Source organism: Pyxicephalus adspersus, chromosome 3, assembly GCF_032062135.1.
Source record: "Pyxicephalus adspersus chromosome 3, UCB_Pads_2.0, whole genome shotgun sequence".
Lineage (NCBI taxonomy): Eukaryota > Metazoa > Chordata > Amphibia > Anura > Pyxicephalidae > Pyxicephalus > Pyxicephalus adspersus.
This window is the reverse complement of record NC_092860.1, coordinates 57,271,631-57,287,131: the sequence shown is the minus strand read 5'-3', so window position 1 is coordinate 57,287,131 and position 15,501 is coordinate 57,271,631. Positions and strand designations below refer to the sequence as shown.

General features: G+C 37.8%; 1 protein-coding gene across 4 annotated transcripts in view; it reads right to left on the bottom strand.

Annotated features, from left to right (window-relative positions):
- The window catches only part of ARHGAP45 (Rho GTPase activating protein 45), a 64,916-nt gene extending 51,251 nt beyond the window's left edge, over positions 1-13,665 (bottom strand). For all 4 annotated transcript variants that reach the window (XM_072404794.1, XM_072404795.1, XM_072404796.1 and 1 more), the window contains exons 1-2: positions 13,393-13,665; positions 786-1,089 (exon numbers count right to left, since the gene is read on the bottom strand). In XM_072404794.1, coding sequence (XP_072260895.1) covers positions 786-1,089; positions 13,393-13,476 — 388 coding nt within the window. In that variant the 5' untranslated portion in view covers positions 13,477-13,665. The remainder of the gene's footprint in view (positions 1-785; positions 1,090-13,392) is intronic.
- Positions 13,666-15,501: the final 1,836 nt, after the last annotated feature.

The window sequence follows — 15,501 nt, the reverse complement described above, 5'->3', positions numbered from 1 at the left end:
GATTGTAATATTGATCAAAAGGAACAGAATTGTCTAGTATTAGTATATGCCTAGTATTAGTGTGTAGTTTATTTAGATGTACAAATATGACTTTTACCATCCATCAACTTTGTCCTGTGCCCTTAGAACAAATATTGAACAGGTAGCTTAGGAACAGCTTCTGACAGTTATAATGCAGAGCTTCTAATTAAACTAGATATCAGAAAATTGCCATTTCGCATTGCCCAATTTTTAAGTTGTTATATAGAGATCCCACTTTAAAATATGGACCCTGCATTACTTCAGACCTGAAATCCTACTGTAAGTATGCACATGGGAATGAGAAGATTGGTCAGTCTAAGTTATTAAAGCAGTTATTTGACTTCAACAAACTTTTTTGTTTTTTGGTATTCCCAATCGGATAGACTTTAAATTACTTTTGTTACTTGTTACTTTCTTTGTGCACCCAGGTCAAAGTGACAGGTTGCCTCATAAGAAAACTCCCACCAGCTGCTAGTCTTTTTAATATGCTTCCCTGCTGCTCTGTTCTTTCATCTCAGCCAGGAGTCCTAACCCTGTGTAACCTACCTACCCCATCATCAGGTGACAATGTGTGGGTCTGACAACTGGTTGCTCAGGCCCAAGTACTGCATCTGGGAAGGAGGTCACATTCTCTTGCATACTGAGAAGCAAATGCTCCAAAGTGAAAGATTCTCTTTTATTGCTGATTCTAAAACTTTTTACACATCCATGAATCTATGTAATATTTACTTTTTTCTAATCCTTTCTTCTTAAAAAATACATACCGTCCGTCAGTACCACATCTCTTAATTTTTCCAGGCGCTCTGCAAATCTTGCTACATCTCCAAGAAGCTGTGAAATGTCCTCCACATCAATGAAGGGTCCCTCTCCACTTTCTGGAGGACTTGGTACACCAGATGGTTTAACGACCTTGACTCTTGAAGATGTTAAAGGAATTCCTGCAGCACTGGCATGGCGACTTAGGCTTGTAGGTCTTTTCAATGTCCCAGTGGAAACAGGACTGCTGCTGGGTGGTGGGTTAGGAGTCACTTCAGGAAACTGTTCATTTGAATCCTTACGAGATGATTCCTGAACAAAATCATAATGACAATTTTTAATGACTAATTTAGATGAAAGTTACAACATGCTAAAGACGAATTTACCACTTGTCCAACACAGGTTTATAATAATACATTGAGTTTTCAGCTTCAAAATAAATAACAGATACAATTCCAGCAGAATGAGAAGGTTGGGTATCTATTCAAAGTTACGTGGATAAGTCCCTACCTCCTTTAGTTTAGACTGGATATAACTTTGAACAATTAAAAAAGAAACATATTACTGTTCCATAAGTCTGAAATATATAGTTATACAAATAAAATAACAAATGTATCATTTTTTTCTATTCTGAAGATTTCTCTAAACAGTAATGCTGAACTCTTGGCTGATAAAAAAAAGATACAAAATAATGAGTCTCTGTAATTTTTATTATCAACATCAAATAATTTTTACATTTAAGAAAGTAAACACCTGGCATAATTGCTAAAATCATAGACTATGGCAGATCCAGGATGACCTGAGCTTGTACAACATCTGTTGAATTATACAGGGCATCAAGTGGCAGAAAAAGGAATGCAGAGGAAATCTCTTTATTGAAGGTAAATGTTACAACAAACTCTTGTTTTATTATGATGAAGTCAATAGATAGCAGATAGAGTCAGAAACACAAACACTGTGGCTAATATCTTGAAGGTGAATATTGCAGCAAAAGCCTGTTGCTCTATGTTTTAATAAGCTATTCATTTTTGTCTAATTTTATTTTGCTGGAGTTCTGCTTTAATGGCCATTGGTAACCTCCTATTCCAAATGGTAGTTGGATAGATGCCACACAGATCACATGATTTAAATCATTTGTGAACCAGGATAAATAAGTGAACCTAAATTGCCTAGTCTGAATACTTATTCTACATTAGCAAATAAACTCATAAACATTCCATCAGGCAATGATCATTTTCACAGTAAGGCCAGCACATATGAGGTTCAGCATGACTGGCGGAAAACAAACATTTTCATATGTACAGTTCAGTAATGGCAGCCTTCTAGTTCTTTCAGCACAGGATTCTTTTAAACTCCCCAAAGATAAGCATTGTTTTACCTCTACTGCTGCTCAACCATCCACGGACGATAGACGAACAATTGTAATGGAAGTGAAAGGGGAAGAGCGCAGCAGGGTACCGCTCCATGGTTCTCCCTCTCCCCTCTCCATAGAGCAGAACAGTGCTGTATATACAATACTCGTTCATGCATCATGCAGTCGTTGAAAAGATGTGAAAATCATGAAAGATCCTTTCCAACAACAATTATTGCACCTGTGTACATAGCCTTACTATATCCACAACAAATACCACACTATCTACAGAAGGTGGTTGGTCAGTAGGAAGAATGTCACCCTTACAAATAGCCAAAAAGATCATCGGTATCTTATAAACTGACCTGAGAGGCCCAAATTGTTAATTGTTCAAGGAATCCCTAGCAACCTCCAAGGGAACACTGTTTTAGGTGTTTACTACCAGCACCTCTTCTTAAGTCAAGTATACATGTGTAAACTATTTAGAGCAAAATAGAGTTTTACATCTTTGCAGTTTAATATTGGTATTTTCTTGCAATGTGCAACTGCTAAGTTTTGGATGCAACTGCTGGCATGTGAGAAGACAGCCTCTGGTCAAATGATTCCTCCTTGATTACTTTCAGAAGAATACTCAAATCCTCCCAAAAGGTGGTCCTTTGTATGAAACCTGAGCCTGTAATTAGGTCTGCTTATGCATCAACATGAGTAGGGTGCAGATTACTGCATTGTCCACATAGCCTGTGGCTAAGAGATGATGGACAGGAAGGAGCCAAACACATTCACCCATCATTATACTGATGACTGCTGGTAACCTATTTCCATATATAATAAAAAATGTTTGTACAATCTAGTCAGCTGTCCCTTCACAATTTGTGCATATCTATTGGTGAAAATTGTACTGTGTACATACTTCACTTGTTCTAGAATGAACTGCTATTAGCAGTATTGCAGTATGTTTTTGAAAGTCTGCCTTTTTGGCACAGAGGAACTTAAAATATTAATCCTGTCATAGTAAGCCTAAACTGTCTGTGTTCACCAGCTGGATCATTCACAAGAAAAAAAAAAACAGCCTAGGGTTTGATAGATGTACAGAGTGCACAGCTATCACCTTCATGCTTCTGCAGTAAACCATGTGGAGAAAGCTGTGAATTTGCTCACTTCACAAGGAAGGATGCAGTTAGTAGCTTATGGGGTGGGCCATGACAGTACAGACAGTCCAAATAGCTATGTAATGATACCTATGTAATGCAGAAAAAAAATTGAATAGACTTCTAACACGAACTGAAAAATGAATCTGTGTATGGCCAGCCAAAAGCTACATCATGTCAGATAATGGTTACTACATACATGTTAGATTTTCACCTGAGATGAGTGCAATCATTCATCGAAAATTTAACATGTATACAGCAGTCTCCCTGACATTGTTTATCAATCTGACACATCGGTTTGATAAAAAACTGGTAGGCAATGGCCGCTGTTCTTTCCTATGGAGTAGAGCACAGCAGGGGGACCCCATTCTCTCCATAGGTCAGAATAGAGCGGTGTGTACAGTACTCATTCGTTCATCTGTCACTGGAAACGATCACAAAACATTGCTTTCAGCGACAATCATCTGGCGCTCACCGTACTTCTAAACGAGTATTTATATTGCAACTTAAACCTATTTACATAGTGTTGTTGACAGTTTGGTATGGTTTTTGTTTATCTATGGTTTTCCCTTCTGTTTTGTATGTAAAGGGGTAGCACAGCCAACACAGTGTTTTTATTATATTATATTATAGTATTTATATTATAGTAAAAACAGTGTTTTTATTCATTTATTACAGTGTTTTTATTATTACTTTTGTAAAAAGTTCCACTCTTTTGGTCAGTCCAATTTATCTGTTTTATAATGATATTGAAGAGATATGGTACATTATACAAACATGTGTGACCCATGAATAAACTGTATAATGCTTAAAAGGAAGAAATAATAAGATGCATGAAAGACAATGTAATGTTGAAAGAAGGTTGTCCAGGACTCTAATCCTTTCCCTCATAATTCTGGTTTTCACTTGTATGGACACCTACAGAGATGCTGTGCAAACAGTGCTCCATCTGGTTTATAATCCTGTGTCATATCTTTAAGATTTGGGAGAGTTGGGAGTGCTTTGATAGAGGGATGGAATGTACTGTTTAGACAGCAGGCAGACATATGAGGAATTTGTACCCAAAATGACCAATGTCAGAAACTGGCATATAACCAAATATTTAGATACCTATTCTACATAGAAGGCCAGAGGCTTTTCTAATAACTTTGCTTAGACTAGAGAGAAGAAATAATGTGTAAATATATATGAGACTAGCATATGTCTTGAACTTCTTTGTGTCAATTCAATACTTTAAAGCAGTGAAAAAGAAAAGATATAAATAGTATCCAATTGTTTTCTGAAAGGTCAGCTGTACCTTTAGTACAGGTTGCCCTTCATCCCCCCCCCCCCCCCCCCTCCATCCCCAAGTACAGCCCACTTAGTTACAGTTACTTATCTTCCTCCCTGCTCCAGTTATCTCACTGTGTGGCCCTGCCATAATCTTCACAACCTTTACTGACCCTATTGGTCCTATTCTTAATTTGCATGTGTACCTAGTTACATCCTATAGAAAAGCTGGCTCCAAAAGTGACCAGCTTGGCTCAAACTCAAAGGGTGGTGGGAGGAGATCCATTAAAGAATATTGTTTATTGTAGCATCCTGCAAGTAATTGTAGACATGCTGAGCACTGTAGTCCCACAGTGATTTCAATGCAATATGCATAGAAACTTACTATTTAGGAATTAGTTTTTGTACAGTTAAGACTGGTGTGGGGAAGACTGTGCTCCTTTGTCCTGAAAGGAGTGCAGCATCCCAGCAACTAGCAGGACAGGTCTGCAGGAACATCCATCTACTAGGAGAATGAAGGGAGCATTCCTCCATTTTGTCAGTATCCTGTCTTGAGGATTTTCCACAAGCCAGGCATCTTTGGCCCAGGTACAGAAGGGGTAGAAAGTGCTTTAACCTCCCTGGCGGTATTCCCAAGTGTCACTCCGGGTAACCCCGAGCCACACTCAGTGTGGATTTGCAAGAGAGTTTACCAAGTCTTACCTGGTCCCCATGTTCCAGTGGCGTCCTCCAGCAGTGCCCGCGGCATCCTACAGCGCCGTGCCCCGGCTGGGCATTGCCAGGCTACAAAGATGTCAGTTGGCATCTGCATCCCCTGCGTGTGATCATTGGGGATGCGAGGCCAGGGGAAGCAGATGCCGGCCGGGCATCTGTTCACAAGTCCTAGGCTGAAGGCGGGACCATTGTGTAGGTAGGCGGGATCGGGTGGGAAATTTAAACTATAGAGGATTTTTAAATGTTACCGCTTTTACATTAAAAATGCTCAAAGCTGTCCTGCTATTGAGGAGGGGGCTCCCAATATGTTGATTTGTGAAACCGCTGGCTGGTGAACTCCGTGTTCTAGGTGTGTACACCTGAGCGTTTCATCAGGCTGTGAATAACTAGTTAGTGGCATAACTGGGGTAGCCAGTCAGCATTCCTTGGTGTCTGGGTTTATGTAACCATTTACTGTTTATTGTGTTAAAATATTTGTTATCCTTTACTGTTTCTACTCTGTTTTGTAACTCACTTTTTAGCCCTTTCAAATAAAACCAAGCTGTGTCTGTTGCACTGCCATGTGCCTGTTGTCACTGGGAGTTTGGGTGTCACCAGGCATGTTATTATTATTATTGTATTGTATTGTATTGTATTACATGTTAAACACAAATGCATTAGAATTTATAAAGGTGTACATTCTTTTTCTCATAACCTATTGACAGTTATATCTGTGATGCTGGGCAGCTGCTAACTATAGAAGTCAGATAATCTTTTAAACCAGACACTGAGAAAAATTTGTTGTCTGTGTCCGTCCTGCCTAAAGGGAGCCAGCAGGAAGTGTTTTGAATCCATGCCATCTCCTCTAGTCACAATTGTAAAATAACTTCTTAGTTTTCAAAACCAAACACCATACTTTCCCAGACAAAGTGTCAGGTGGCAGCAAACCACCTGGTATTTTTACATTTAGGACAATCCAGTAAAGCGTTATCTTCCATGTGACTAAAGCTACGTACACACTTCCAATTATTATTGTTTGTAAATGAATGATCCTGCACGATATCTGCGAACGATCGTATAGCACCGATCCTGTACATACAGATAACGAGACGATTGTTCAAAGATATTGTACACACGTATATATACACACAGTATATATGAATATATATATATATATATATATGAATATATATAAATATATATATATATATATATACACATACACTCACATACACAATACAGCCTGTATCGATCAAATGTTCGTTCATCGCGCATGCTCAGATCATGCACGATCACTGAACGACCGTACACACGATAGATGGTCAACGATCGTCGTCCAATCCGAACCGCCGGTCCGGTCGTTCATTTCCAACGACTATCCTCGTTCGTCGGCGTCGTTGGTTACTTTTTTTACAAACAATTTTTGACCAATCGGTCGTTCGTCGTTCGTTCGTCATTCATTTCCAACGATAAAAATTGGATGTGTGTACCCAGCTTAAGAATCCCTGAAGGCATCCTGTTTCCCCATTCCTTTTGTAGGTAATGTTTCTACCACCAGGGACAGTGGTGGACTGAGGTTATGCCAGCAATGTATTGGGCAAAGTGATTTCCAGCCCAACCCACCCAAAAAATTTGTGGCCTGGCAGACGACAGAGGAAGGTAGCGTAACATTGTTTTTTTTTTTAACTGAATTTTTATTGAACATTTTCACATACAAACACAACCAGGCTTATACAGCAAAACATCTCGTAAACAAAGCATACAGGGTGATAGGTACATCCGATAATGGTACATAAAACTCTGGCGTAAGTAACAGTAAAAACAGTGGCCATACTGCACCGGCCTATCAAACCCCATAGACATTAAAAAAGGGACACCAATGACTAGCACTTTTTATACTTCCACTGACACCCATGATTAAGTTGCATTCTACTACTACTAAAGGTGTTAGAATTATAGTTTGGGAGGGTTTATACATTAGAAAGCATATAGCTTAAAGAGAAATATCCATGTCTTACCACACAAGCAATTTAACACATGCATTGTAGACTGAACTTTTTATACTTTCATTACACATTTATTCTGTTGAGACACTTCTCCTACCCAGTACAGACTTAAAAAAAATATTTTTTGTTCTTGGTATGGACTGGGAGACAATATTGTTCTCAAAGAACACTGAACAGAAATGGAATTGTTTCAAGTCTGTTCTACACAAGCACACTGAAAAATATATTCCAATGGGTAAGAAGTTTAGGAGGCTAAAATTAAAACATATGTGGCTCACAGTGGATGTTAAAAAAAGCCATAAGGAACAAAAAAATGGCATTCCAAAAATATAAAAATGAAGGATGACCTTCATCATTTGAAAACTATAGAATATAGAAGAATATAACAACAGATGTAAAGAAGGAGATAAAATATGCAAATTGAAAGAAAGATTGCAAAGGAAAGTGAGGCAAACCCCAACACATTTTTCAATATATTAATAGCAAAAAGATCAGATCTGAGCATGTAGGCCCCTTAAAGGATGTCACTGGGTTGGTAACTGGGGATAAAGACAAGGCAGATTTACTAAACACTTTTTTTAGCTCTGTGTTCACAAAGGAAAATGGCAGAGCTCAAGTCCAAATTCATAATAGCAATGTCACTGCCTTAAATAGGTCACAATGGCTCAGAATTGATATAATTGAGAAACAGCTGGGAAAAATTAAGGTTGACAAAGCACCAGGACCACATGTCCTCAAAGAGCTGAGCTCAGTTATTTTAAAGCCATTATTTCTAATTTTTAGAGACTCTTTAGTCACTGGCAAGGTACCGATGGATTGGCGTAAGGCCAATGTGGTTCCTATCTTCAAAAAAGGAGCAAAGTCATTATCAGGCAAATAAAGACCGGTTAGTTTAGCGACCATAGTTGGAAAGGTCCTAGAGAGTTTGATAAAGAACCACATAGAGGAGTTTCTGCTAAAAAAAAAAAAAAATTATTAGTAATAGTCAGCATAGCTTCAAGAAAGACAGAAGTTGTCATACAAATTTACTCTCTTTTTATGAGTAAGTAAATACGCAGGTAGACAGTGGAATAGCAGTTGATATAGTGTACTTGGACTTTGCCAAAGCATTTGACACTGTACCCCGCAGATGGTTAATATGCAAGTTAAGGTCAATAGTTTTAGAAAAGTCAATCTGTAAATGCATAGAGAACTGGATTAAAGACCGCATTCAGAGAGTTGTATATAATGATTCATACTCTGAATGGTCTAAGGTTATTAGTGGTGTACCCCAGGGTTCAGTGTTGGGACCTTTACTGCTTACCATCTTTATAAATGATATAGAGTTTGGGATTAAAAGTACCATTTCTGTGTTTGCAGATGACACCAAACTATGTAATGGAATTAGGTCCAAACAGGATATTTTTACATTTAAAAAAATAAATAAATATCATACGCATACTATTATATATACTGTAAAATAAATGTTCTTGAAAACAATGCACTGCTTTTACACATATAAATCCAATGTATTGCATTTAATACAGTTATTTTGTATTTAATGCAATACAAATGGATTTTGAATTTCCTGCCCCGTCCCGTCGGCAACGTACATGCGCATCAATGTCACCAGGGACTTCGCAGTGACGCAGTGAAGAAGAAAGAAGACAGGGATCGTGGTGATGGACAACGCGGGACGTCGACGGATCAGGTAAGAGCTGTATTTACTATCTTTCCCAAAGGTTTACCTACCCCGAGTGTGACTTGGGGTTACCGCTTTCAGCAACTTTTTTCTACCCCGAGTCATACTCTGGGTAACCGCTAGGGAGGTTAATATAGATAAATGTAAAATTATGCACTTGGGGGCTAACAACATGCATGTTTCATACTGTCAAGGGGGAATACATTTGGGGGGTCAGAAATGGAAAAGAATCTGGGGGTTCTGGTAGATCATAGGCTTAATAACATCATACAATGCCAAGCTGCAATATCTAAAGTACTTTCTTGAATTAAAAGAGGAATAGACTGCAGAGATGGATAAATAATCATGCCCCTGTACAAAGCATTGGTCAGAACACATCTGGAATAAGCAGTCCAGTTTTGGGCACCAGTTCACAAAAAGGACATTGTTGAATTGGAGGGAGTGCAGAGAGGGGCAGCTAAAATAATAAAAGGAATGGAGGAGCTCAGCTATGAGGAGAGATTAGCTGAACTGAATCTATTCTCCCTTGAGAAGAGATGTTTAGGTGGGGAAATGATCACCCTGTATAAATATAGGTACGGTTCACATAGAAAACTTTTTTCCCCATTATTCACTTTGAGATCATTTCAAAGAACAAGAGGGCACTCTTTGCGTCTGGAGGAAAAGAAGTTTGAGCTCCGATAAAGGAGGGATTCTTCACTGTAAGGTTAGTGAAAATGTGGAATCGGCTCTCTCAGGAAGTAGTTTCAGCAACTACTATAGATTGCTTTAAGAAAAAACTGGATGCTTTTCTAGAAGCACAGATAAAAACTGAGTATTAAGGCTTTAAAAAAAAAAATACCAGTGACTGTTGATCCAGGGAACATCCAATTGCCTCATGGAATCAGGAAGGATTTTTTTCCCCTGTTGAAGCAAATTGTACAAGGTTTTTTTTTGTCTTCCTCTGGACCCACTATGTCCAATAGGGTTTTTTATCTAGGATTTGTTTATTTCCCTAGTGGTTGAACTTGATGGACTTATGTCTTCTTTCAACCTAACCCACTATGTAACTATGTATTTTTTTCTGTACACTGTATTTTGCGCAAAACACAAAATTAAATTTTTTTTTATAAACAATACACCCCACAAAATCATATTTACATGTACCTGAGTATTCCTCCTTCATTATTACCTGTCCAGAATCTGAAGCCCCTGAATACTATACTGTGTAACATATGAATGCCCATCATTGCCCTCGCTGAAGTGCTAACCTGGACCATGATTTTTGAATATCCAATGTCTTATACAGTATGACTTAAAAGTGACCTTGGAGTATGTACTTCAGGTGGCTGTATACTTTTCACAGAGAGCAAAGGAAGCAGCATAGATAGAGAGTATAACTGCTACAACTATTCTCACATTTAGCCCAGTAACTACACTTTACATGCTCTTAACAATCAGCATTTGAACCACAAATTTGGTATTATGGTATTTGCAGTTACACTCTTCATAAGTAGCATGGTGGTTTGCATAGCATTGAACTGTGACTTAGAGTGCAAAATATCAACAATTTAAACATCTGCATGTAAACACTTTTCTGCACATGTATGGTAGCTTTGTCTAACAGGTAAATCTGGTATGTCTACTGTGTCCCCTAGTGGGCATACACAAAAAAGTAAAAGGTTTTTTTTTACAAAGCAGTGAATATGACATTCACCAGCCCTTCTGTCGCTGACAGTAAAAACACATGGACCTTGAAGATTCTCCACCAGAGAATGTGTCTGTAATTTTCAGATTCACTGCTTTACAAAATGAACCTCAAGTGTTATTTAATAAAGTGTTGACATAAAGGATTTATTTGCTATGCAATCACCTGTAATACATGGCTGTATTTGAGATTATTAGCACATTGTGGAGTCACAAAGCCCATTCCAAGGTTAAAAGTGTTTCTGTGAAACCACAGTCAGTTTGTGCTGGGTCTGGCGACATTTACTTTAAAGAGACACTATACTCAAAACTCAAAAAAAAAAAATCAAAAACACAATTACCTTCAATCCTGCAGGGCAGTCCGATCACTCCGAGGGGGTCTGGCATCGGGTCCCGCGTTGTCTCGGCATCCGTCCCGGAGCCAGTGATCCGAGCGCCTCCATTTTCGACTTCTCTTTCGGGGTTCTTCATCCTACTTCACCTGACCCAAGCGCGAGATCGGGTGACATAGGATGAAAAAAGAAATTTGCCAATCTCACTGCACATGGGTGAGATCAGCAAATTTTTCTCCGAGCAAAAAGGCTCTTTCTGCGCATGCCCAAGATGCTGTATACAGGTGATTACTTAATACAAACAATGCAGTGTGCAATTGTAATAGAAATGGTGGGATTCTGGGTAGGGATCAGTGTAAACAACAGTGGTGCATGTGCACTTACTTCAATATGTGATGTAAAGAAGAGAGGAAGAAAATGTAAAAAAAACAAAAACAAATATGTTGCAATATGTTTCTGTGCACTTGATCCAGCATGTGATTAATTGAATAACGGTGGTAAATGTAAAAACAAACATGTTAAAGTATGTTTCCGTGCACCAAGGGTGTTGCTTAGGTCCTAATTTATTTGGAGCACATGTTGGTATCAATAAACAAAAAAAATGCCATGACACAGTTGGTATTGCCATTGTTCTGTTAAATAGCAGCACACTTTACATACTCTCCTTGATATAGGCTTTGTACTTATATAATAAATTTCAGTTTTCTAGACACAGGTTTCTTTCCACAATTATCAGGAATTACATAAAAAATACTTTGATTTACTGGTTCATTAAACTTGTACTAGATTGGAAGTGACAAATAAACTAAGAAAAAAGACATCTGGTGAACAACATTTGAACTCTTAGTCGCTCTACGGGAAAAATGTACATTTTACTTTAACCCTGCAGCCCTCCTTATGCTATATACCTCCTATGCAAACTCCTGCTCCTAAAAATCAATACCTTTTAAACCCAATAATACACTAACCACTGTATTTCTGTCCTGCTCCTAATATGAAATTTAAGAGTCTAATTCACTATTGGACCAATGTGGTTTTCATGCTCTCCAAATCACAGAATGCTGTGCATGCTGCAAATATATACCACTCATAAATGAAACCAGTTTAATAACATACTTGGCCCAGCTAAATTTAAAATGCCCAGACCTCACACTTTCTTAACCATTATCTCACCTACATTTTACCTATCTTGTTTAAGGGCTGCAGTAGCCGCTTCAGAGTGGTGAGGAGACAAGGCCTTCCTAAGAGATTTTGGACTCAACGAGGCATTAATGCATGCAGGTAAACTTTTCTAGAATGTGTAAATTTGAGAATAGATGGTGGTGTTTCTGAAGAGGGATTACCAAGGCAGTATTCCTGTCTTTTCCATGGAATGTGCAACTTGGATAGAATGAACAGGAGCACAGTGGGGTATAACTGATTTGAATGAAAATATTTAAATACTGCACATGGGTCTAACACCAAGGCCACAAAGTCAGCAGAAAACCTTTTGAGTGCACCCTAATCCCACACTTTACATGACAGGTAAAAGATAACATACCTGCAAAGTTGTGGGGCAAACCGCACTTTCTATAATAATAATGTCTCAGTATGCTGACCCCTAATAAATCGATTTTTTTACCGGGGGTTCTTTGACGTCTAAACATATTTTTATTATGTGTTTTTGTAACACAAGGCTTTAAATTTGGTGGACCATTATGGACCTAATGCATGAAAGGCCATTATGACTTTTGCTTTGTGCATGCCATTTTTTGCAAATTTGAAAGGTATTCAGTAGTTACCTAGAAAAAAAGCAAACCCAGCAAAAAATTGTAATTGTGAGGAAGTTCTGCAAGAATACCACTTTGTGAAGATGAAGACCTGTGATACCAGCTTCCTGAGTGCTTAGAGCTATGTTATCATATTCTTTTGTTTCAGGTATACTTTTTTTTGCACCATGAGCCTTACTGTTAAATATAAATATTAAGGTATCTTCTTTTTGCAGTAAGGAACATCACACCTCAGATTAAGATACAGCTCATATTCTTCCCCAGATAAGGTGTAATGGTTTCTACTATGTATCAAAAGACACTTCTCCTATAGATGACATGCCACTTCCTGCCAGTCTGACTCACACTCTGCATTTGCATGTTTTTTTTTTTGTTTGCATGTAACGGCACACATTAACTTATGTATGTATGTATGTCTACATATAAATATAAATAAATAAATATATATATATATATATATATATATATATTAATATATATATATTTATATTTTTACACACACACACACACATATTGTATGTGCGATATATCTACACATATATATAAATAAACTATATAGTGTGTGAATACAAAAAAAATATATAAAATATTTGACACAGAGAAAAAACACTTTTCTAGACTACTCTAGCGTTAGGTTGATTTTAACTTTGTTCAGTGATGCAAAGTATAGGGAAACTCACGCTCTGTGGTGCTGGGCTTCCTGCTCTGCTCTTCTTTGATAAGGACGGGGTTTTCATCAGCTCCCGCTTCTTCCTTGAAAACATCCTGAGTATATGTCTTTTCTGGTCCACTTTTTACTGATGTTAATACAACCTATATGAAATTTACAAGATTTGAGGTTACAGTCACCCCTGCTACCCCACCTGGGGGGTAGATTCTTAGGGGTACTCAGAAAGCTGGTGGTGTATGCCCAGCACTGCTCCTGTCAGATGCCATGTGATGTTAAGATGTTTCCTTATTGGACGATTACTCCCCAAAACTGACACAGACAGGAAGAGGTAAAGGGCGTTAACCCTTTACGTGCTGGGACCACAGCAGCATCCTGTCCCCTCCCAAAGCTTTGTGTGTATGTCATGTGTCAGTGTGTAAAGACATTATGTGTGTGTGTTTGAGGGGAACAATAGAGGAAGTTATAGGGAGAGGCTGTATAAAGTAAAGAAGTTTTAGAGATGAAACATACACAACCAAAGAGAAGCATATGATGCATTAAGCATTTCAGTGGCTAAGGAAATGGGCTTATTAAAAATATTCACAGTTTAACCTCCTGAGCGTTACACTGAGGTCTAGATTTCTGTACCAAAAGTGATCCACTGTTTTTCATGAAATTTTTTTTTAAATTGTAGACCTGTAACTTACAGAAATATGTCCGAACAAGGGTTCTAGTAGATAATATGAATATAAAAAATGTTTGAAACACACAATCATGTAAAAAAAAAAAAAATTACTTTTAATAAAATTAAAGGAAAAACACAAAAATCAGCAATGTAAACAAATCATAAATACTGAAAAAGCAGTAACTCTGTATATTGTAAAGTACTATATTATTCTAAAACACCTCCCTAGTGTGGCAATTTTTAAAACTTTGATTCTGTATTTATTGGAGTTTGTTTTGAATTATTTTGTATTTGATTGGATACGGGAGTTTGTATCCAATCCAATACAAAATGACAGTTTGAATTTACCAGGTATATACTTTGTAATTATTTGAATTATTTTGTATTGGATTGGATACGCAAGTTTGTATCCAATCAAATACAAAATATAAATTTGAATTTCCAAGTTATTTACTTTTATTCTTTTTTTATTTTTTGTATTGGATTGGATACGCAAGTTTGTATCCAATCCAATACAAAATGACAGTTTGAATTTACCAGGTATATACTTTGTAATTATTTGAATTATTTTGTATTGGATTGGATACGCAAGTTTGTATCCAATCAAATACAAAATATAAATTTGAATTTCCAAGTTATTTACTTTTATTTTTTTTTTTGTATTGGATTGGATACGCAAGTTTGTATCCAATCCAATACAAAATGACAGTTTGAATTTACCAATTATATACTTTGTATTTATTTGAATCATTTTGTATTGGATTCAATACAGGAGTTTGTATTGAATCCAATACAAAATGAATGAATGAGTTTCAGTTTGAATTTCCCGCACACGCGCCGACGTCATCACGCACGCAGGGAGGAGCCGTCCGGTTTTTTTTTTCTCCGCCGGACGGCTTCTCCCTGCAGAGATCATCCGGCGCTGGAGCGAGGACGACGTGGGACGATGAGCGGGTCCAGGTAAGATGCCGGCCGGCATCTTACCGGTCCCGCTGTCACCCGACGAAGGCACCCGACGCTGGAGAGATCGGCGGACGATGATCGATGGAGGACGACGCTGGATGAGCACAGGGGGACCAGGTAAGTATGGATGTACAAAATCTCGGGCTTAACCATCCTTGCAGTTTTTTTTTGCCCGAGCGAAGGTCGGGCTTAACTGCAAGGTGGTTAAAGAAGGATTTATTTTCTGTTAGGTTGCAAATTAATTTTACCCATTATAAATTTATTAAAAGTGCAATCCTGCAATAACTGTATAGATGAAGGCAGATATTCTGTAAATTATGCTACCCTACAATGGTTTTACTAAAGAACAATTACACAACAATCTGGATGAACTGGACATTGAAACAACAACCATCACCAACTACTATAACCATAACGCCACAGGTCTAAAAACCCAAACTGAATCCTAATTATTTTTGTGTGGTCAATTTCAGTTCATTTCCTAAAAGTAGC